The sequence below is a fragment of the Rhinolophus sinicus genome, linkage group LG15 (assembly GCF_036562045.2).
Source record: "Rhinolophus sinicus isolate RSC01 linkage group LG15, ASM3656204v1, whole genome shotgun sequence".
NCBI lineage: Eukaryota > Metazoa > Chordata > Mammalia > Chiroptera > Rhinolophidae > Rhinolophus > Rhinolophus sinicus.
In genome coordinates this window covers 3,186,493-3,210,526 of record NC_133764.1, presented here as the reverse complement: position 1 = coordinate 3,210,526, position 24,034 = coordinate 3,186,493, and the positions used below count along the sequence as shown (strand labels likewise).

The window sequence follows — 24,034 nt, the reverse complement described above, 5'->3', positions numbered from 1 at the left end:
TAGTTGCATGTCAAAATGTTTTTCAGAAGACTTGTACTTTGCTTTTTTTTTTCAGAACAATTTATTTCATTTTATGCTCCAAATAAAAGACTGCTGAATCTTCTGAGAATACGAAAAAGAGGGAAGGATCATCTGTGTGCAACGAGTTGATTCCAAAATGTAGAAAAAAGGCAAAGAGACTTGATTGCAATGACTGTGTGTAAAACAGTGGATTTTATTATAAGGAGACAATTTGACTCTCTATAAAGAGGTAATATTCTCCTCTATGTTATTCCCCCTTTCATATAGAAATGGCTGTAGTTTCCCATCATGGCAAGGGCTGAGCTGTCTTTCTTCCATCAAATGCTCTGCTAGCTGACAGAGACCATGGAGCTGTGAAAATAGAAATGGGAGGGGAAAAGCTGGTAAAGGAGTTACTTAATGCAGCGATCGTAATGATCTTAGTCTACAAACATAAGAATTAACAGCTGACACTGTCCCACAGGGAAAAGCTAATACCCAGAATAGGACCAACATGTTTGAAATCCTATTGTTCTAATGTTCTTGGATGTCAAATGTCTTCAGAGAGAAAAAATGCCAAAGGCTTCAAAAGGCCACTACCAGGCTCCTCCACCAGTCCTTCACCACCAGACAACCGGGTGGGTGAAGTGGAGATATCCAGGAGGAACAAATCAGGCTCTCTGTAATTTACAGAGTAGCTCGTGCTTCCCTCTACTGCCCAGAAGTCAAAGCCACAAAAAAGAAGATTTATTATTACGGCATAAAAATCCTCAAGGCCTAAGGGAAGCTCCTGTCCACACTTTTCAAAGCCAATCTGTAAAGCTGGGGCTTGCGGAGCAGGGAAGGAAACAGAGCTCCTTAGAATTACAGGCTATGTATCTAATGCCATAAGGGCAAATTTAAGTTATGAAAAAATAAGTAATATGAAAGTGAAAGAATTAAGCTTGTTGGGATACCAGAGGACCAGTTTTTACATCAAGGGCCAAATAAAATGCATGGGCCCCCAACAGTCATGGTGCTAATGTGAAGTCTGCTCAGAAACTGCTTAGGAATCCCCATGAGAACTGGACCCCTTCCACCAGGGCCAGGGCTGCTGTATCAAAGCACCCACAGAGACCCGGAAAAGACAACTTAGTGACTCAAGAGGCTGTACCTCCAGCTTCTATACTTTCCCTTGCAGTGACTGCCCCAGAATCTCAGTGAGCAGAGGTGACGCATTACAGCTCTAAGAACAACACAGAGGGTGGCACAGGCACATGACTGACATCAGGGCAGAACACATTTGTGCACACACAGAGTTAAAAGCCAATTCCAGAGAGTCTGGCAGTGAGATGCAGCCATGCCACTTACTTCAGAGGTGACAACGCGAGAACCAGTGGTACAAGCTAAACACAGTTTGAATCTTAAGACATTCTGTCTTAGAAGCTGATACAGTTAATTAAGCACAGATGTTTATAGAGTTTTTAACAATCTCTTTTTTGAGATGTTTTCCACGGGTGCTTATTGGTGTCATATCATAAACACAGTAAAAATCGAGTAAGTCACCCTGAAACTAATGGTCTTTACTGTTTCTGAGTAAGAGGAAAAGCACATAGGTCTTTCCCTACTACTGTTTGAGAAGCCTGTGTCATATACCGCTCATCGACAGTGACTTTCTTTAGAAAGGCTGCGTGTGGCCCATCAAATCACCAAGTCGAGCTGCATGTGTGTTCTCTGCGTCTGCCAGGCCCAACGAGTCAACTTTCAGGAAAAAGAGCTGATGTTTTCATTTCTATGGATGTTTTCATTTCAATGTCTTTCTCTTAATGGTTCAAAATTAGAAGAAGCCAGAGTTGAAAAAATGTATTCATTATCCTTTCATTTATTAATTTGAACATGTCCAGTAAAACATATCACTTTCAGGTCCATAAAAACTACATTGGCTTGTTCAAATTTCTGGAAGAGAAAGATGAGGTCCACAGCCCAGCTAAAATATGGAAATGCTATCGTGTCAAGGAGATTCTAAGGATTGCATTGGAAAGATGGTACTGCTGGCACGTGAGCTCCTGACTCTGCCATCAGAGAAAGGCCAGCTGACCAGCTGGTCTCAGAGAACAGCAGAGCTTACAGTGGCCTTAAAACCCAACTTTCATCTCCTCATTTAAGAGAGGAAGGAGCTAGGTCTGGGAAGGAAACCTTACCAGTAGGTCGCAAAAGTGAGACTACAGCCTCATTTTCCCATATATATTAAAATCAGTTTTCAGATTCCAAAATAAAAATATCTTTGAAAACAAAACAGGACTGATGATCGCTAATTAGCTAACTTTTTAAATTATCTAAAATACTAAGTTAAATAATGTTCCACTTCATTTCAGCTATTGAGTTCTTGGTCACGAATGCTAACTTCATTTGCCCTCTTACTAGCCTAACTATATTCCTTCAAATGCCCACGTATGCAAAATGAGAGTCTGAATCAGTTACTCCCGTGTAACAATCAAGGTGCTTTTCAGATGCTTTTCAAATGCTCTTACCTTCTCTCGGTTGTACTTGGAGGACCTCATCAGAGATTTTTCTGCAAGTTCTTTGGCTGTGCCTGAACCAAGAATGACTTTTGAGTTCTCATTATATGACTGTCAAGGTCAAATTGAGTTTCAGTCAAGAACCCATTCAGCCAAGATGGAAACACTACGTCGCTTCAGGACCTTTGAGGGTATGAGCTGGTTTCAGGTCTTGATCATGAGGTAAGTTCAGGAAGTGGCTGAGCCATCAGCTAGCAGTTACTTTCAAATGGTCAACTCTTTAGAAGGTGCAGTTTGCCCTAGAAGTGCAGAATCAGACAAGACACCGGTCCTGGCAGTTGTCTGAAGTCCTGCCCAGTGCAATGATAGGCAAGAAACACACTGAAGCCTACAGGGTTTCAGCAACATGCCATATTCTGGATTGGTGTCAGGTCTAGAATTTGAAATGTTTTGTGACCAGGGATTAAACTGCTGGATTTGGGAGGTAGGTTTGCAAATCACTGCAAAATCAAAAGAGAAACATATTGTGTTAAAAAAAAAAATGACCCTAAGTTTGAAGATGTAGGATAGAACATATGGAATCCTAAATTGTCAAGATGCATGCAAAGATTTCCTATGATATCAGGGTTCAAGTTGTATAATTGGGCCTGTATCTTAGAATCGAAGAAATGCAGCGTCTCATACAATAACTTGTTCAGTGCCACCAGATAAACTCAAGACTTGCTTTTACCATTTATCTTTAAAGTAACATATAAACAAAGCAACACAGGTTATGATTTGTGTCTTCCAAAGACACACAATATAAAAGCAAGACAAATGGACAAATGAAAGCAGATACAAAAGCAAACAAGAATGGCCTCACAATCATTTTAATAGGGAACACGATCAAATCTAGTTTTCTTATTCTCCTTCTTCCTTAACTTAAAATTCACATGTTTTGGTGGGCAGGGGGTATAGGTGTGACTATAAAATAATGACCTTGATTTTTAAGAGTGAATTGTGGAATCAGCTCCACATCTTATCTTAGGCTGTTTTATATAAAAATCACAAACAAAAAAATGAGGGATTGATTGAAATTTGGTAAGAGAATCAAAACAATTCTGAGAAGAAATCTACTCTTTCCAATGTCATGAAATTCATGGTAATACAAAAGACCCAAAGGCTCGGAATCTAGCCAGTGAACAACCTTCCTGCTCTTGGAAAACATGTAAAAAGGGCAAACTGTACAAATCAGCATTCAGAACCTACTAAATCTGATTTCAAAATACCATTTTGTATTTGAGAGACATCTGGAAATTCAAGATAATTTCCTAATACTCAAGAATCTCAAAGTTAAGGATATTTATTCCTGATTGGGGAAGGATAACACTGCATTAGTTAAAGCCTACAACACTGTTTATAATCTTGTTTGTAAACCATTAGAGTTTTAAATAATAATTAACTTTGAAGTCACTTTGGGAGCACCTCCCTCCGAAACTCTGCTGTTGAGAAAGCTTCCGGGGGCCATCCATACCTTGTTTGTTTTCCCTCCCTCAAGAACAGACGAGAAAGTCACATATCAGCCAAATGTAGGTTTTCCATGCTCATCCTTTTTAACAAAGTGGGTTACTTGAAGGGTTTCCTGAGGTAGCCTACAGGTGCTTCCAGTAAAGAAGCATGTCCCTGGGCCAGAAGGAACGAGCCCTTTATCTAAGGGCAATGCCCACGGGGTCGCATCCTGCTTTGCTGCTGCTTGAGCGACCTGCACACCTCTGCAGGTGTGGCTGCTGTCTGCCACAGCGTGCGCCTCCCTGCACTAATAAACACGATGATTTAAGGAGCATCCTAGACATGGCATCTAGTCTTTCAACCCAGGTGACACCTGGCTAGAGCTTTTGTACATATGTAAGTGCAGACTTTTCTCGTCCCCTTAGGCCAGAGGACGGCAGTGACCGGCACTGGATGGACTATTCCTAGTTGTGCAATGGCAGCAGCGGCAGAGAGAGCCTAGAAAAGGGTAAAGATTCGGCACAGAGACACAAAAGCATCACAGAAGGCCATGCGTGGTGACTGAGGGAGAAGCCAAGCACCGTGCAGGAGCCCTCAGCCTCGCAGGGCATGGCTCCGCTGTGACCCACCTGCTGAGGCCCTGCATGTCCCCCAGCTCCTTCTGCAGCCTGGCAGTCTTCTCCTCCTCCTCCAGCAGCCGCCTCTTCACGCTGCGCAGCTCCTGCTGGGCCTCACATTTGATGTCGTTGGCTACCACGACTGCGGTCTGCAGGTCCGCCTGGAACCGCCTCCACTCCTCAGTCTCCTCCTGTAAACGCCAGAGTGCACACCATAGTCAGACGCCACGGAGGCTGGCGCTGGGGCAGGGGCTGCAGGGTCCCCAGCGCCCATCACCAGGAAAGACTGGCTGGGCAGTACTTAGCGAAGCACCGTAAAAGGCACAGGTGGGCATGACAACTTCGTGTCATGACAGTTCTCTATCCTGAAACTGAATGGTTGCTTTCATTTTACTTCTTGCCAGTACTAACTGGTGGTTCCAGGGCCCGGGCCATGGAAATGTACTATGAGAAAACAGTTGAGAGAGAGTCAGCAGGGTATTTTTCAAAGGTCTCCAAACCTGAGGGGGACACATCCAGTAAAAGGATGCCCATCCCCTGCTGTAACCGCATCTCACCTTTATCTGCTTAGTCAGAGTCTTCAGCTGCCTCTCCAGGTCTGATTTCTGTTCCTCCAGCTTTATCACACTGCCTAGAAACAAACAAGTCAGACAGGAATTAGAAGAGGTGTGAGACTGTTGGGAGAAGGTCAGCTAGGCAGCAATGGAGCTCCAGATTTGGCAGTAGGTTTTCAAATCCATCCATCCTACTATAAATTCCATTCTTAGCCCTGAAAACTGGATGCCAGGAGCAGGCGGTTCTCCCACGTCAGACAATGGGATGAGTTGGAAACAAGTGGTGTTTCCTTAGGTTAGATGACAGGCTGCAGAACTGAGGCACCATGGGAAGAGACCTCCACAGCCACTCACACCATTACACATGCTCTCGGCCTCCCCAACATTGGCACACGTCATCCTGAATGTCCTTTCATCGCTGTGAGGTAGGGGGCCTCTGTGTAACAGAGGACGTGACTGGTTATTACTATTGCGACTTCTAGGCCCATTTCTAGAGTCACAGTTCTTACTCACAGTTAAACCTCAGAATCACATGTGAAGCTTTTCAAAAACACAGATGTTCAGGCCCCAGACACTGATCCATGAAATCGGAACCTCCAAGGGCAGAGGGGACATGATGTGTGCACTTTAACAGCTCATGGGTGACCTGACTCTCTCTCCCTAATTAAGACCATCTTCAGGCCCTCCTCCTCTCTGTCTCCTGTTCTCTCCAGGTTGCTATCAGTCATTTCTATTTACACCTGATCAGATCCATTACCTAGTTAAAATTCTTCAATGCTTCCTCACGATCCATTTCAGAGCAGAAGCTGTCTATTAAGGATATGGATCAGAATTGTCAGAGAAGCTTCGCAAAAAACCCACAGGGTCAGGTCCTACCCCAGCAGTTCTAATTCAGCACGTGGGGCCTGAGAATTTGTGTTTGGGGTCAATACTGCAGAATGAGAAAATGCTCCTTAACTTTTTATTTTTTTGTCCATTTCTTTCAAGGATCTTATAGGGACGAGTGATTGTCTCAGGCTAGATTTGTGTGTCCCAGGCCTCCTAGTTGAAGACATCTTAATAACACCTTATTATCCCTGACAGAAGTTGAAAAGCTTCCTAAGGGGCAGCCGATGGCTCAGTTGGTTACAGCGTGAGCTCTGAACAACAGGGTTGCCGGTTCAGTTCCCGCATGGAAGGGTGGGCTGCTCCCTCCACAACTAGATGAAGGACAACGACTTGGAGCTGATGGGCCTTGGAGAAACACATTGTTCCCTAATATCCCTCAATAAAATTAAAAAAAAAAAAAGGCTTCGATAGGGAGTAGGTTTGACATCTGCTCTGGACTTTAATTATATGCTTCTTTCATAGTGTGTCCATGCTGACTTTTAAGGGTTTGGGGACAACCAAATTCTCAATAGCAACATATCACTAAGAGAAAAACAAAACAAAACTGGACTTCTCTTCTTTGCTTTATACTTTGCAAGTATGGTGCTGTGATTGTAAACACACTGACAATGGCAGCTAGTTTTTTGTTGTATTCTCAAGCACGACTACCAAGAACAGTCTGAATGACACGGACATTGAAAGCCCATCTGCTACAGCTCTAACACCTATCAGGTCTAATGAAGAATGGAGCCTCTGTACTACAATTAATCAAGGTGAAGAATATAGTCAACTCTCATTATTTGTGTGAGTTACATAAACTTGCCATGCACACCGAATTAGCGAACACTAAACTATTGTTCTCACGGGAAATACTGCATTAGGTCCTGGGAACCTCTGGTCACAACATCTTTGTCAAACAAAACCCTATTTACGTTAATATAGGTTCATTTGCCAATGTCCTTTTAAAAATCACCCATCCCATCAGTGCTGGAAACCTGCTGGCCCACATAAACCTTTTCCAACATAACAGTCAACAGGTATGTTAAAAATTCTTCCGTAGCCTCCTGATCTGCAGAACCTGCCTCACGAGCTTCAAGTTTTTAACTTTTTCCACAAGCATGTGGCCTTTTAAACCATGGGAGCCAGCCAGCACTAGCTGAGAAGGGTTTAACACTTTCCCAGCCCTGGGAAATGTGACCGTAAATTTCTTTGGGTTTTGGCTTCACAACAATGCTGTTCAGCACGTTTTTTTTTTGTTTGTTTGTCTGTTTTTGTTTTTTGGGTTTTTTTTATTGGCTGTCATCACATGAAGCCACAAATTTAGCTGCTTTACCATCTTTTCCACAGTTTCATCACACATCACAGATGTTACTTTAGCACTTTCTGGAGCCGTCTCATATATAGATTGGTGAACTTCCTCTTCCTGTATCTGGAAGTTTTAGTTGACATTGAACGATTCAATGAACACTGTTGATTCATTAACTTTGAACTCATGGCCACCAGCACTATAACTCGTGCTTCAACAAAGCTTATCCAACACACATATTTTCTCCACAAGGCACATCACAGTTTTTTTGCACTTAGGAACACTAAGAAGCATTCTGAGACTACACTTGGGGGTCACTTCAAGTGTTTCAAACAGTCAAATCACCAACAAAAAGCACAAAATGCAAACAGAAAACATGGTACCAAATAAACCATGAAAAGGACACTGGTTTACAGTGTCGGCGCTGAAACAGAAGGTGGAGTATCACGGTGTTTGACATGCAGTGGGAATGCACTTTGGGAGACTCACATTTTCACCGCTCTGCACACGTCTGCAAATGACTGAAAGTGTGGAATGTACTGATTTTGAGATTATAAATACATTTTAGCTAACAGGGGAATTTGCAAATATGGATTCCATGAATAATCAGGATGAACTGGGCATGTTGAAAAACTTCTCAGGCAACTGACTATGCTATTTCTAGCAATGGTTAGTGTCAGTAAAAGCTCTGTGTATTAATTCTTTTGTTACAAAAGCAAAACACATTAGATGTGGTCATTTCATAAGGCTTATTTGGATAAAGCAGGCAATGTTTAACTAATCTCTTTGTAAATGCCTTTCCCTATTCAAAGAAAACAATGAGTTCATAAATAAGCCACACATTGGTGCCTCTTCAGTAGCAAAGTGGTCAACTTTAAACATTATTTGATATCCTACTGTCAATGGGACACAAGCTGGAATTCACGTTCAACACCTTTTCTTCTACACCACCCAGTTTTCAACTTAGTTCAAAAGATTAATTACTCTGTTTTTCTTAATTGCCAGTCTTCCTAGGAGATTATAGAATACTCGAAAGACTTTTCATAAACATTCTTACATACCCTCCCACAGTCACTGGTTTCTTTTGTATTCTAATCACTCACCATATTTTTAAATTAAATTTATTTATTTAAGTGTGTTTTTCCAGGACCCATCAGCTCCAAGTCAAGTAGTTGTTCCAATCTAGTTGTGGAGGGCGCAGCTCACAGTGGCCCATGTGGGGATCGAACCAGCAACCTTGTTGTTAAGAGCACCACGCTCTAACCACCTGAGCCATCTGGCTGCCCTTCACACCACATTTTACAAGGGATGAATTTCACTTACTTTCTAGCTCACTGATGAGTTGATTATTATGTAACTTGACAGCTCGATGCTGTTCTACTTGATCTTCCAATTCAAATATGGTTTCCTTCATGTCTTTAATCTCCGCGTCACTCTCTGATGCTTTCTCTTGCAGTTTTAGGCTGGTTCTGCTCAGCTGTTCTGCTTGATGCTCACATACCTCCTTCAAGTAAGAATAATCCTTTTCTGCCTAGAATAAAAGGGAGGTTCCCTGGTCAATTTAACAGGAAAGAGTTTGCCACACATCAGCATCAGGCTCATGGACGCAGCAGCAAAGGAAGCTCCTGGAACATGCCACACCTGGCATCATTTCTATACTCTTAGCCTCAGAAATAGCCAAGGCTATAAATATTCAGAGAAATGTGATGTGTAAATAGACAAATGGGTGGATTGTGTGCCCCTTCCTACCACTTTACTCCTAGCACATTGGGAGGCGGGGTCCTGCACTAGGAGAGCTGGCTGGCTGTGCCTGCCTCACCTCACATCTGTTATGGAGCAGCTCCCTCTGTCGGTCAACCAAGAACAACGCCCCTTACGAACCCCAAATCTCTCTAACCATAAAATGTGGTTACAGTGTTTCTTTAGAGGAATACAACATTAATGTGATAGAGAACATCAGTTGAAGGCATAGAACATAGAACATAGAAAACGCATGCGCTGGAAACAAAAGTGGCACAGTACAAAAACTCACTGTAAAAAAAAGATTAAAAAAAACCTCATTGCACCTTTTCAATTTTTAATCACTAAACATTTAAAACAGAGAAGAGCACCAAAAAACTGAGGAGATAACCATGCATCCACAGACTTAACAATGGTTAAATTTTGCACGTTTGTTTAATTTTTTTTACTTTAACTAGGTTTGAAAAAGTCTCAACTTCCTTCCCACTCTAGAGAGTAATATGTATTATCCTAAAATTGGTGTGTGGTCATTCCTTGAATGGTTTTTACACATATAATTTTTACACAAATGATATTATACTATATTATGCTTTTGCCATGTACTGTATTATACTGCATTGTACTATATGCTAACATGCTTTTGATTATGCTTTTGTAACTTGTTTTTAAGATGTATCCATATTAATACACATCGCTCTAGGTCATTATTTTAAACGGTGCATAGCATTCTATTGTCTGAATATACTAATGATTTTATTATTATGAACTATGTCCCTTTTCTATAGTCCTTTCATTAATGTTACTAAATAGTTGTATATTTAGTAGGTAATGTAAGTTTGATATCTAATAGATCTCTTCCTGGATTTGGAGGGGTTTCCATATACAATAGATGTTTTTTCCAATTGCATTTCATGTGCAAAACCTTCTGTCTGTATGCTCTACGGGGACAGGGACTCTGTGTGCTTTTCTCCCCTTGAACCCCAGGTACCTACACAGTGTCAGACACATGGGAGGCCCAAATGAGTATCTGATGAGTGAACCAAGAGTGGAAGGCAGTATTGCACTGTTTTTCAATTGGGAGATCATGATACAGAAGGAAGGAAGGGAAGGAGGGAGGGAATAAGTGTGGGGAAGAACCAGGATACACTGCCTACGTTAAGGGAGAGCGTTGTTCTGTGAAACTAGTACAAAGCTGTGTGGCTCTGTGTTACAAATTAAATATTGTCACTGAAGGTTATGGTCCTAAGTTTGAAAGCTGCATCACAGTGCACCAAAATGGCTAAGGGTGAGAACCTGGAGCCGGACTTCCAGTTTAAAACCCCAATTCTACCAAACCAAGCCCTGTATTCTTTAATCACTCTGTCTGGGTTTCCTCATCTGAACAATTAAACGAAATAATGCACTTAAAGAGCCTGCCGCAGTACCTCGCACATGATAAGCACGCAGTAAGTTATTGTTTCTCTCATAATTGCCTTATGTCTTAGTGTATACAATATTAGACAAGAATATAATACAGGTCCAAGGAAATTACAACACATGTCACAGACCCAAAGTTTTTTATCTGATAGCTGCTGTAATAAACAGAAGACGGCTTTTAAGGAGAAAAGGGGCACTGCATTTTAGATACTAGAAGGCTTGACGGCAGTTGCAAAGCAGCCTTTGAGGCTTGCGTCCTGAGTCAGACCCTGCTTTTATGCAGGGCTGGCCAGCTTGTGTCATGGACCTTCAGACTCAGGGCTACTCACCTGGAGCCTAGAAACACACACATTACTTGGTTGGGACTGCTGTGGGGTGTGTGTAAACCCTGAGGGTGTAACCAGGTAACCGAAAGGTTGAGAGCCCTGAGGAGGGTCTCTGCATGCAGCTGGGGCTGCTGCTGGCCTCTCAGAGGCTCCTACCTCCCTTTACACCCCATGTGTTGGCTCCTGGTGATCACAGAACCAAACGGTAAGCACAAGGGTGGGCGGGGCCACCGTGACGTGCTGCTGACTGCTGGGGTCGGTAAACCGATGAGGTAAGCCTACAAATTTCAAATTACAGACATCATTCTTCCATTTAGTCTCAAGCTTAGCAATGTACTCCAGAAAGACATTTTATTAAAAAAAAAAAAAAAAAAGCAAATCCTTAAGAAGCTTCACAACTTCTTCCCTAGGAGCTTGCTAGGTAATAACAGGCAGGTATTTTTATAATATATTCATTTTACAAATTAACATGGAGAGGGGGAGAAATTAAATCAATTTAAAAAGAACAATCCAATTTACCAAGTAGGTAAGCAGATGAGACCAACTTCCTGTGCTCTGATGACTGTTACCACGTTTTCCTGAAAATAAGACCTAGCCAGACCATCAGCTGTAATGCGTCTTTTGGAGCAAAAATTAATATGACTCGATATTATATTATATTATATATTATATTATTTTTTATATTATATTATGTTGTATTATATTATATATTATACTGGGTCTTATATTAATTTTTGCTCCAAAAGATGCATTAGAGCTGATGGTCTGGCTAGGTCTTATTTTCGGGGAAACAGGGTAAGAGTTCTAGGTTGCCGTCTATTTCACCAGCCTTTCTGCAGGCTAATTCTTTTGAGTCTAGTTTCTCCAGTTCAAAAATCACACTATCAGACACCCAGCAATGTGATTTTCAATGTTTCCCTTTAAAAAAGGAAATCCCTTTCACGCATTCCAAGCACTTCTCATCTTCAAAAATCAACTTTCTTTAGAAATGGGGTGTGCAGAATTGCATTACAAATAGATTCAAACAAATTTCCTGAGAGAACTAGTCCTGCTTGGAGATGGGGCCAGCAGACCCTATCCTTGCCGCTCTGACAGCCACCAAAGGCAGATGGCAGCAGAGATCACTCAGGACTCCCTGGTAGGACTCAGCCTCGTCACGCACCTTCTAGGAGCTTGGGATGCAAGGGCAGGCAGAGCAGCTCTGAGGTACACTGGGCTACAGTCTCAGAAAGTGTCACAACCTTTCCTCGGGCTTGTCAGACACAGAAATTGAGGAAAAAGCATTGTCACAGGTTTGGTTCCCAGGGAAATGGACTGAGCTGGGGATGTGCACATAAGAAGTTTGTAGGAGAGTGTTCTGCAGGAGTGAAGGAAGCTAGTTGGGGCAGAAAAGAAGGGAACTGCAAGGCAGCCACAGCAAGGGGAGCTCCACACCTAGGATGCCCTTCAGAGCTGCTCCAAATTGAAGTGAGGGCCTGGGCCTCCCCCCACCCAATGGACTGCCCTGGTGCAGCTGTCCTGGGGAAGGGGCAGCCCTGGGGCAAGGCAGCCCTCCTGGCAGGGGGCAAGCCTGGAGAGGGTCTTCAGCTGGGCAGTCAGCAGCCATCACTGCCCCACAGCTGGGGGAAGGAGTGTTCCAGTCTGGGGATCTGGGGGTGCAGTCGCACCCACTGCAGACATAATAGAGCATTCCTGTGTTGGCCACAGAGGTACCACAGACACATCTAGGTTCTCTTCTAGGGAAAGTGAACAAACGGCCATGATGGTTTGACCACTAAATGATCTACAAGGGCAGAGGCTGGTAAAAAAGAAGTTAAGAATCCCACCTACCCATCTTCAACAACATGTCTTCCTCTGATGGGCTTGAGACTCTTTGCAAACCTCAGCAAATATAAAATGCCTAGTAGGAGAACATGCTGGTGATACATAGGTTTACTGCTTCTAAAGATACTAAGGGGCAGAGGGAGACCTCAGGTACAAGAGAGGTGGCTCCTGGGTCTGGGGGCACGTTTGGCCTCAGGACCTGTTTGGGGCTGCCCGGCAGGTTCTGAGAGCAGCCTAGTTTGCAGGCCTGGGCATCCTTTCTGGATGTTTACACGTCCAGTCGCTGACAAGTGTCCCTCCTCAAACCTGCTCCATCTTCTATGATTCCTCACTAGTAAGCAGCAAAACCACATATTCTGTCACACAAGCCAGAGATCTGAGTGAACTGAACCCCTCTTCCCTGCACACATGCAGTATCAAGTCACCAAACCCCACTGAGCCTACACCTTCTAAATGTCTTTCCAGACCACGTCCTCCTGCCTAATCCCTCCCCCCTCCCCCGTTCAGTCCTTCATTCTTACTCACCTGGTTGGGGCCAAAGTAATCTTTCTAAACTGCAAATGTGATCCTATAACTCCCATTTAAATTTCTTCAGACCAAAAGCACAAGTGACCAAGATAAACGAAAAAAAAAGACAGGTAAATTGGACTTCATCAAAATTAAAAACTTTTGTGCCTCAAAGGACACTATCAATACACTGAAAAGATAATCCAACGAATGGGAGAAAATATTTGCAAATCATGTATCTGATAAGAATATATAAAGAATTCCTACAACTCAACAATACTAACACAATACAATTTTAAAAAATAGGCAAAGGATCTAAATAGGTATTTCTCCAAAGACATACATATGGCCAACAAGCACATGAAAAAGTGCATGATGTCGTTAGTCACTGGAGAAACGCAAATCAAAAGCACAACGAGACACCATGTCAACACCTAATAGGATGGTGACAATATGTTTTTAAATGGAAAATAACAATGTTGGCAAGGATGGGGAAATATTGTGGGACCCGTATACATTGTTGGTGGGAATGTAAAATGGTGTGGGAAACAGCCGGGCAGTTCTTCAGAGAGTTAAATATAGAATTAATGTATGACCCAGCAATTCTACTCCTGGGCATATAACCAAGAGACACGAAAACACATATTCACACAAAAATCTGCACACAAATGTTCATGGCAACATTATTCATAATGACCAAAAAGTAGAAACAACCCAACTGTCCATCAACTGATGAATGGATAAACAAAATGTGGTGTATTCACACAATGGAATATTAGTCACCTATAAGTAGGAATGAATTACTGATTCATGCTACCACGTGAATGAACCTCAAAAACATTATGCAAAGTGAAAGAATCCAGATGCTAAAGGCCCATGTATTATATGATCCCATTTGATGAAATGTATAGAATAGGCAAATCCATAGGGACAAAAAGTAGATTAGTGGTTGCCAGGGGCTAGGAGGGAGGGGTATTGGGGAGTGACATGGTTGCTTTACGGGGTGATAAAAATGTTCTATAATTGATTGTGGTGATGGCCACCCAACTGTGAACATATGAAAGATCACTACTTGTACACTTTATGTAAATTATATCTCAATAAAGCTGTAATAAAAAAAAGTCTTCAGTGACTCCACTTGAGGATAAAATGCATTCTGCACGAGTGGGAGGCCCCCTCCTGACACTTCAGGGAAGCACCCTGTGTACTCCAGCAGTTACACACTATTTGCTATTTGCATGGCTTCCTTGATCAGGCCAAGCTTTCTGGCCTGAGAACTTGTTGTTCTCTTCCTGCAACATTCCCACTGTCCCCACCCTCGACCAACTCACCTGGTTAACTCCCATTCCCCTCAAGACTCAGGTTATAAATCAAACAAAAGGAGAAGTCTTGATGATCCAGGTTTTCTCTGTGAATTTCTCTACTGTGTTATAATCAAGTAAAATTCTCGTAGTGCATTGAGACTTGGAAGGGTGCTTTCTTCAAACCAAAAGGTTTTGGCCTTAAGACAACAGTGTATTAGAGGCCTTAGGTCTGCTTTAAATGTCTTCCTATTTCTTCTTTATTTTCATGTAACCAGGAAACAGTGTAAGTTAGTAATTAAGAGTAAGAGTTCTGGGGTCAGACCCAACTTTGAATCCCAGCCTTCATCAATTAATGAATTAGCCTAATAATTTAATCATTCTCTGCTTCAGTTTCCTCAACTGAAAAAAATTATCTGACAGTATCGACACCATAAAATTATGATGATTAAATGAGATTAAATGATCTAAAGGCTCTGAGTACCCAGCACATATAAAGCACTAAAACATTAGTTCCTATTATTAAAATATGATAAACTGAACTTTTTAACATATTGATATAATTATAACAGCCTCTCTCCTAATTCTGTTGCAAGTTTCTCTGACATTCAGTCATCCATTCAACAGGTATTTACTGGATACCTAAGATATGAAAGAAGTCACAATGTTAAAATTATATATAGTATAAAAGTGAATAAACTTGGACTGATTGCAGTGAGTAACTTGACCATGAGTAAGAATGTGTTATTTTTGTTGTGTTTGTTTCCACATCTAACTTGGCTACTCTAAACGCCTTCTGCTTAATTCTTGGCCCTGTTCTGAATAGATACTGGTGATGAAGAGCCACGTTTCATTCATACTGGCCTAAATTCAAACATTTCTCCCCCATTATCTCTATGCCAAGATGGAGGAAAATATGCTAGTTTAGTTTATACTTTTGTTACAGAAAAAGAAAAATGGCTATGGAAAACTAAAAGAAGGTAAAAATCTGTATTTCACTCTGGGAACTCTCTAGGAGACATTTCGTGCTCACCAAGCTGCTCCCCAAGCACCCAAGAGAGACAAATGCTGGAGAGACACCAGGCTCAGAGACAAGTCCTAAGGTCAAGTTAAAGAAAGAGAAAGGTACTCGGCTTCACGAAAGGTATTATCACATCTAAAGAGAAAAACAGGTCCCTCAGGAGAGAAGGGGGAGGTCAGCCAGGGAAACCCAGAAAGGGAGAGGTGACACTGGGTCCACGGGAGACGCCATGGCCTGCTCTTGCGAATTACAGGGGAGCTCCGGGAACGCGGCACAGATTCTGTGGTTCTGGCCCCACTCGCAAGACCACCCTGACTCAAATATCAGATCTCCCTTCATCAAACCCTCAGGTTGAGCTCCCACCTCTCTTCACCTGGTTTCAAGAGCAGAGCCCTGCGGGAGTGGGGGTGGGGGAGATCCAATAGTCGTGCCAACACATGAGTGTCATATCTGACCTAACAAAGGATGAACAGGCACTCTGGCTTTACAGATGATTCTTCCTAAGCTTCAGCTCCTGTGCACAGCAGGCTTCAGGCTTTGCACAAGGTTGGGGCCTGTGGCATGTTTCCTGAGGCCACGGCCCACCCTGAAGGTTCCCCGAAGAGCCTGCAGGCCTTTCCCCAGCTGCCTCCCTGGGCCTCCTCCTCCTGACTTCCACGGCAGCGCAGGAAGACAGGCTCTGTTCACACAGGTTCCTTACATGCCTTCTTCCCAGCATGAAGTCACTGGGTTCTGTTTCACCAAGAGGGCTGATGTATCGTCACCAGCCAAAGATACTGGAGAGAGTGGGGGAAACTTTCTGAACTGAAAATCACTGACATTTCCATGTTTGCGCTGAAACAACTCTCCCAACAGTATCCAGTCCATGATTCGTGGGGACGTGATCCCTAGGTTCCCCTCAACTCTACCAAAGAGATTCACCGACACTTCTGAGCTCCTCTGAGGTGCTGGGCTTGGGCAAGAGTCTTTCACACAAGTCATCCGAGCTGATCCAGACCTGGCAGCCTGCTGAGTCCACAAGACAATGGTCCCACAGAACTGAAGGCCTCTGTGAAGAAGTGACACCATAGTTGAGACCTAAACTTTAAGACAAGACCAGGCAGGTGAAGAATAGGGACTGGACCAGGGAAACAAAGAGAGGCAAGAGCACTTCTGGCAATGACAGCCCTCACCTGCTTCACCTGGTGTTAGGACAAGACCTTGGCCTGGCTGGACCTGGGCAGGGAGGGCGGTGGTGGGACAGAGGCTGGAGGTGTAAGCAGGTGACCCCAGGGCTTCGTGCAGGGTGGAGAGTTTGGTGCAAAGGGAAACTGCTGAAGGCATTACACACTCGGGAGATCCCTGTGAGTGCTTCGTGGAGAACGAACAGGAGTGGAGAAGAGTGAACGTGTGGAGGGAGTCCTGTTGGAGGCTGTGACAACGGTGCCCTTCTCTACCCCAAAAGCCCTTCTCCCTTTTCTTCTCACAAAGAATCCCAACTTTGTTCAAGAGTCAGGATGTGATCTTGTGATTTCAAGAAGGGAGGAGCGGGGAAGGGTGTGTGACCCAGTTCTGACCATATATAAAGGGAAAGCTGCTGAGGTGGCTGCTGGGGAGACATGTTCTCCTGATAGGACTGGGGTGCCTGAGGACCTGCCAAGCCTCCTGCCTGCTGGGACCGTAGGGATGAGATGCTGGAGACGCTGCGTTCTCTGCACCCTCCGCAGGAAGGCGGGGGAATCATGGAGCTGCCAACTCAGAGCCTGGACATTATGCAACCCCTGGACCACAGCTACCAACTGCCTATGTCCTGACGTCTGACAACATAAGCACAGTGAATGTGTGCTGACTTAGGCCACTGACAACAGGGGTCCCTGTTCCTTACAGTACAAAGCATCACCTGGGCATTCTGGTGGACCACCTGCTATGCAGGCCAGGTTCCAGGATCTCCTCGGTCCTTCAGAGAGTCTTGTTCTAAAGTCATGGCCACAGGACCGTCTCCTTGCCACATCTTTCTCTCAAGTTCTGGTTTTGCCCTTTATGGCGAGTGGTTACCCTAGTTTGGCCTGGTGACCAACACGGCTCACACAATGATCTTTTCACCTCTAGTTTTCTCTGACCTTTCAAAGCAAGTGTTTCTTTATAACCTCCTTACTCTTCTGGAAAAGACCTGAGTTACTGCAGAAAGAACTAGATTTCTAAGGATATATCACTGATAAGCTTTCAACCTCAGGGGGAAGAAATCAGTAGTTTCTTTTAAAACTTCTAGGTGTCAAGTCTGGGTAAAAATTCTTTAACTTGAAACCAAGATTCCAAACAACTTAAAACTTGAAAGTCAAAAAAATGTGAACCTGAGTTGCACTGTAACCTGGAAAAACAATAATCCCACGTGACTACATGCTGCGTGTTGGTTCGGGCAGGCGCGTGTGGCTTACAGGAGGTCGGCACTTCAGGATTCTGTGGGATTAGGCCCTTCCTTAAGGTCGTACAGAGATATGTTATAGAATCACACATTAAGCTGCCAGCAAAATGTACACGGTGGGTATCAGAGAAGCTGAAAGAATGGAGAGATATCAGCAAATAATAGCTGAAGACAAAGCAACGAGGGAAAAAAAGCCTATAAAACAGTCACACAATTACTGTAAACATCCTACCAACTTTCCATTTATTGTATGAGAACAGACCAACCAATACAAAAAAATTTACACTTTAAGGATTTTCAGAGACTCTTCTAACAGTGTCTGAGTCACTCAAGTAACTTATCTAAACTGGAAATGTATATAGATTTACTAAATCTCTTACACCATGGGATGGTTTGGCATTGCCTTTCCTCTTTGTAAATAGGCTATTTTGTTCTTTTCTCCTAATATTCACCTTCTGCCATAAATGAGAGTGGATGAATGTAGAGCTCAAGGGTAAAAGTTGTCCATCCCTTGTGGTTCGCCTGGCAATTTACATGACAGTCACTCTGACACCTGCTTAAGGTGGTTATGTCTGAAAGTTCTACGCAAGAATGGCAAGTGAGGCAACTGAGAACTGAAGAATCAAAGTTTACCCCAGGAACGCAAAGGTGATTTAACACTAGATTACATTAGAAAATCTGTTATTGTAATTCACCTCAGCAACAAATTAAAGGAGAAAAACATCATTATTACATAAAAACTGTAAGATCATAGTAGATGTCCAAAATATACGGTATAGATCTTACAGATGTATAAGATCTACAGTAGATGTAGAAAAATTCAATTTCCATCTTTTTTTTTAAAAAATAATAAGCAAACAGGGAGACTGGTTGGCTCAGTTGGTTAGAGCTCAGTGCTTGTAACACCAAGGTTGCCAGTTTGATCCCCACATGGGCCAGTGAGCTGTGTGCTCCACAACGAGATTGAAAACAACGACTTGACTTGGAACTGACGGGTCCTGGAAAAACACACTGTTCCCCAATAAAAATTAAAAAATAAAATAAACAAACAAAACATTTCTTAGCAAAATACTTGCATAACTCAATAAAAGGTATACATCAAATGCCCACAACAGTCCTTAATGATGAAATTGTTCAATGCACTCCCTTGAAAGCAGGAACAGGATTCCTCCACCATCACACTTCTTTTCAACACTGATAATCACATTTCTAGTCAACACTGATAACGGAAAGGTGCCTGCCTGAGGCCGCAAAATTAACCCTTAGCCACATCAGAAGGACCCAGGCTTTCCACCTCTCGGTCCAGCACTTTATATCCTTCATTAAGTTTTGTGCTACATCCTTCGGGCATGAGTCTCTTCTGCCTTATTTGAATTCATGGTTGCTGGTGGATTAGTTGACCTTCTGCAGTGGGGCTACAATATGCTGTTAAGTCTGCCTAAGAGGTCTCGGTTTTTCTACAGTAATAGAAAAGTGCAGAAAGATTAGTAGAAGATACAACATCACTGCAATTACAGATCGACGTCCCTGTACACATAAGACAGCACAAAAGCATAGGACCTTGATACCTATAAAATAAATTCTATGTGACACCATGCCTCACACCTTTTACTTATGACTCTTACCTCAAAATACTAGCTAAACCTTTTCCGTCCTAATGTCATGTATTTGATCATTTTAATCAGCAAGCAATGCATAAAGATATGAATGAAATACATGTACATGAATAATATAATTAACAGCTTGATTTAAAACACTTTGTACCTAAATGTCATATGATTTCACTTATATGTGAAATCTAAAGAATAAAATAAATGAATACACAAAACAAAAACAAACTCATAGATACAGAGAACATTTTGATGGCTGCCAGATAGGAGAGGGGTTAGGTGTAGGTGAAAAAGGGGAAGGGATTAAGAAGTAGAAATTGGTTGTTACAAAGTAGTTATGGGTATGTAGGGTACAGCATAAGGACTATAGTCAATAATATTGTAGTAACTATGTATGGTGTCATATTACTAGATTTGTTGGGGTGATGGATGAGAGGGGTTGTGGGCAGGGTGAAAAAGACGAAGGGATTAAGAAGGACAAGTTGGTAGTTATAAGATAGTGATGGGGGTATAAAGTAAAGCATAGGGAATATAGTCAATAATATTCTAATAACTATGTATGGTGCCAAGTGGGTACTAGACTAGTCAGGGGGAATCACTTCATAAGTTATATAAATGTCTAATCACTACGTTGTACACCTTTTAAAAAAAGGAAAAAAAGTATGTTGGACCTTGTACTCTACAGAGAATGTAAATGTTTTTCCCTTTTCTCCAAAGTAGACTTAGTTTATCCCAGAAAATTCTAGATTTTATTATCTTCCTTTAGCCAAAGCTGTAATAATAAAGGACAGAGTTATACCTTTAAATGCTTTCATTATTAACCAAGTAAGGACAAACTTAAACAAAGAATTTTACTCAAAAAACTAAGAAAAAAAACAAAGGAATGTACAAAAAGCAGGATAAAAGAATTGATTAATTAGAAACAAATTATTCAGAAATAGATAAACAGTAGAATTGATAAGCTAATCCAACTGGGTTTTATCTTCATAAAACGTGGAGTGACATACTCCACTCTTTTAAACAGGAAGATTAAACATTGTAAGTATACTGATACCAGTTTGTATGCATGTCCAAAAGTGCATAACCTGGGAAACGTTTGAAAAGACATATAGCAAAATGTTAGTAGTGTTTTTCTCCAAGCAGGGAGATTAAAGGTAGTGTTTATTTTCTTCTTTATACTTTTCTGTATGCTCTAAACCTTCTGTAATGAGTATTAATTTTATGATCAGAAAAGCTATTGTTTTAAGGTGACACATTTTTCATTGACACACATATTTAATGTGATACCAATCAAAATACCACAGAAACAGATAAGGGACTTGACAGAGGACTTTGAGAAGGTCACTAGGGAGATTAAACATTTTGCAATAGAGTAATGGAGGGGGGAACTTATTCCACAGATATTAGAACTTAACGTAAAGCTACAATTACCAACCTACAGTTCAAATGGACCCCCGGCTAGTACCTTCAATGGAATTGCTTTCACAGTTTCAACAAAATGCTGTGAATTTAGGACACAGGCAATGATAAAAGTACCAACACTACCAACACTCAGATCATCAGACAACCCAATGCCAGAATCAGTTTGCAACTCACTTAACTTAAAGGTAGACGAAGCCGTAGAGAAAAAATCCCCTTGGAAGCTCATGGCTAATTTGTTTCTTAAAACAGTCATAACCCCTGAAATGTTTTCAACCTCTCTCACCAAGGAACCCCTAAATCACAGACCCAGAGCTTAGAGGAAATTCGAAACAAGAAGCCACCTGTTTACACCTTTCCAGCACTGCTCTGTGAGTGGGAAGAATATTATACAATTACCAGCCATCTTCATTACATAACAAAGTTCCAGACTAATTAAAGGATTATTTTTTAAAATGAAAGAAGTGATTTATTTAATTTGATCTTGGGTTGGGGAAGATCTTTCAAAGTGAAGAAGGGGAGGGGGGAAAAAAGTAAAGAAGACAAGATTTGAATGATCCAACAACTTGATGCCAACTGTTGGCAAGTGCTTATGATCTGCTGGTGGGAACGGACTGGAATAGCATTTCTGTAGGGCAATCAACCTGGCTAAACGTATTGAAAGACTTTAAAATGGTCACACTCTGACACAACAAGTCAATGTAGAAATCTTGCCTAAGGAAATAATGACAGATCTAAAAAATGTATTTACAACATCAAAAGACTGGAAAAGAACATAAATGTTTGACAATAGGTGACAGGTAAGGTACATATGACATACTGATATAATAAAATACTATCTGGTCTTCAAAGTCATGTTTAAAAGAATAATAATGAGAATATGCCCAGAAAATATTAAATTTTAAAAAGTTAACAATATGTACAGGGTGATTCTGAAAAAAAATTTGTCAAACTTGTGGGACACATACACACACACATATCTGAGTATCTGGAAGAAAACACCAAAATAATGGTTATATCATTAACTTGGTGGAGAAATTTGGGGTGATTTTAATTTTCTGTTATCAGTAGCCCAAAGCATGCTAACTGATAGACATGGATAACTCCCGTGCATTCTTCAAGACTCAGCTTATTGCCTCCTCTTTCAAGAAGTCCTCCTGCACTACTCCCCTTATCCCATGTGTTCTAAGTGCTCCTCTTTCCCACAGGAGTTTGGGCTGCCCTCTATGACATACATTCTTTATCCCTGCATCTTTATCCCCTCACTGATTCCATTCACTATATCCCCACCATAGTTTGAAGAGCCTATAGTCAGAAATCGGGATGTTTCATTTTTGTATCCCCAATCTGCCTGGAATCTAACAGAGCTTCAAGCTGGAATGCTGGATTCATGAATGAAATTGACTAAGCAAAAGATTCTCTGTGTTGTTAATTTAAAGGTCAAGGAGGGAAATGTTGACAAGGATGAGCAAATAGTAGTCAAGAGCTATCTCCTTACCTTGGCTAGTAGGCTGGAGACATGTTTAATTTCACCATGTGCCTTTAGTAATTCTTGTTTGAGCTCAGTGCAAGACAGTTCCAGCTGATCTTTCTCAGCTCGAGCTACTTTCAACATTTCTTGAATTTCACAGCCCTCCACCATCTGCCCCAGGGGACTGGTCTCTCCAGCTCCTTGCTTCTCGTTCTCCAACTGAGCCTTCAAAGACCCATTTTCAATCTTCAGCCCTTCCAGTGTAGCTTTACACTCTTCCAGAGTTTTGGCCATCACACTGTTATTGTGCTGTTCCAGTTCGAGAAACCCATTCAGTTTTTCATTTTCTTCCTTCAGGTGTTTAATAACGTCTAAAGATCCTTGGTTCTCTTCCTCCACCTTCCGTAAACTGCAGGTCAGCTGCTGCTGAATGTGGAGCAGTTGCTCTCTTTCAAAGCGACCCTGTTCAAGGATCTCTGCACACTTCTGCTCCAGTTCTAGGCGTTTGCCTTCTTGGGTGCTGGGCTCTTCATTCTTCACTCGCTCTTGTAAAAGATGTATCAGCTTCTCATTTTCTTGACTTAGCTGCTCTGCTCTCTCTCGATGCTGGTGAAAGGAAGTTTCCAAAATCGTCTTCTCATCCACCAGCTTCTCATTTTCAGCTGTCAGCTCCTGCACCATTTGTTGCTGGTCTGACAATTCTTGTAGCGTAGCCTGCAGTTCTTCGGCGGTGCTGTGGTGATTTTCTTCCATCTTTTGTATCTTCTCCGTCAGAGAAGCCAGGGACAGTTCACTCACATTGTTAGGGGAGCTCCCAGTGGTGGAACACTTGGAACTCTTAAAAGGGTTGCTTGTTGAAGACAGGGGCCGAGAAGGGGTGTCTGCTGTGATGTGCTCAAAATCGGAGGCATCCGGTGACAAAGAAGCTTTGGTAACATCACTACTCGAAGAACCCGACGTCCGTAATGCATTTCCATGACGGCTGTTTTTATACTCGTCGATTTCACCAGACAACTGATTTCCAGTTGGGCTTCCGAAGCTTGACTCTTGGGTTATGGATGTTGGGCAGCTGCTGTCACCAGTGTGACTTGCTCCACCTTCTGAATTTGGTGAATGCTCAAAATCAGTCAGTTTCTCCTTCAAGGTCCGGTTTTCTTCCTGCAGGTCAGCAAGCTCTTTCTGAAAATGCTTGTTCTTCTCCTCAAGAGCTCTTATCAACTGTTCTGAGTCACTTGCTGTGACTGAGGATCCATCTAACTTTGGGTCCAAAGCATCGGTTCCTTCAGTGTTCAGAGTCCTTTTCTCCTTGTATTTCTTAAGTTCACTTCGAAGCCTGTTAATTTCACTATCTTTCGCTTTGGCTTCTGCCAAAAGTTCCCGAACTTGGGACTCAAGCACGGCCTTTTCTCCACCTTCATTCTCTTGCTTGGGTCGTGTGGAAGTGGTCCTCAGATGCTTGGTAGGGGTGGGTGTGCTGGAAGAAGTTGGACTGGACACTGATTTCCTTGGGTTGGAGGGACCACGTGGCACAGTTCTGTCTCTTGAGACAGTTACTGAAAGTTCTCGAGGAGCTGGAATGCCTGTCCGTTTGGTCGTTGTCACAGCCCCTAAAGACAGAAGCAGAAACCAGTGAAACAAAGGAAGCACTTTTATAAATGAAACCCAAAT

The 24,034-nt window shown here is 42.3% G+C and overlaps 1 protein-coding gene across 7 annotated transcripts in view; it reads right to left on the bottom strand.

Moving 5' to 3' along the window:
* The window catches only part of SPECC1 (sperm antigen with calponin homology and coiled-coil domains 1), a 241,634-nt gene that overhangs the window by 65,792 nt on the left and 151,808 nt on the right, over positions 1-24,034 (bottom strand). For 3 of the 7 annotated variants that reach the window (XM_019757420.2, XM_074319356.1, XM_074319357.1), the window contains 4 exons: positions 22,394-23,973; positions 8,654-8,861; positions 5,161-5,234; positions 4,616-4,794 (listed from right to left, as the gene is read on the bottom strand). In XM_019757420.2, the coding sequence (XP_019612979.2) occupies positions 4,616-4,794; positions 5,161-5,234; positions 8,654-8,861; positions 22,394-23,973 (2,041 nt within the window). Of the gene's footprint in view, positions 1-42; positions 373-2,510; positions 2,573-2,861; positions 2,999-4,615; positions 4,795-5,160; positions 5,235-8,653; positions 8,862-22,393; positions 23,974-24,034 lie in introns of those variants that run through there. The other 4 variants (XM_019757423.2, XM_019757425.2, XM_074319358.1 and 1 more) reach the window with 4 other exon arrangements.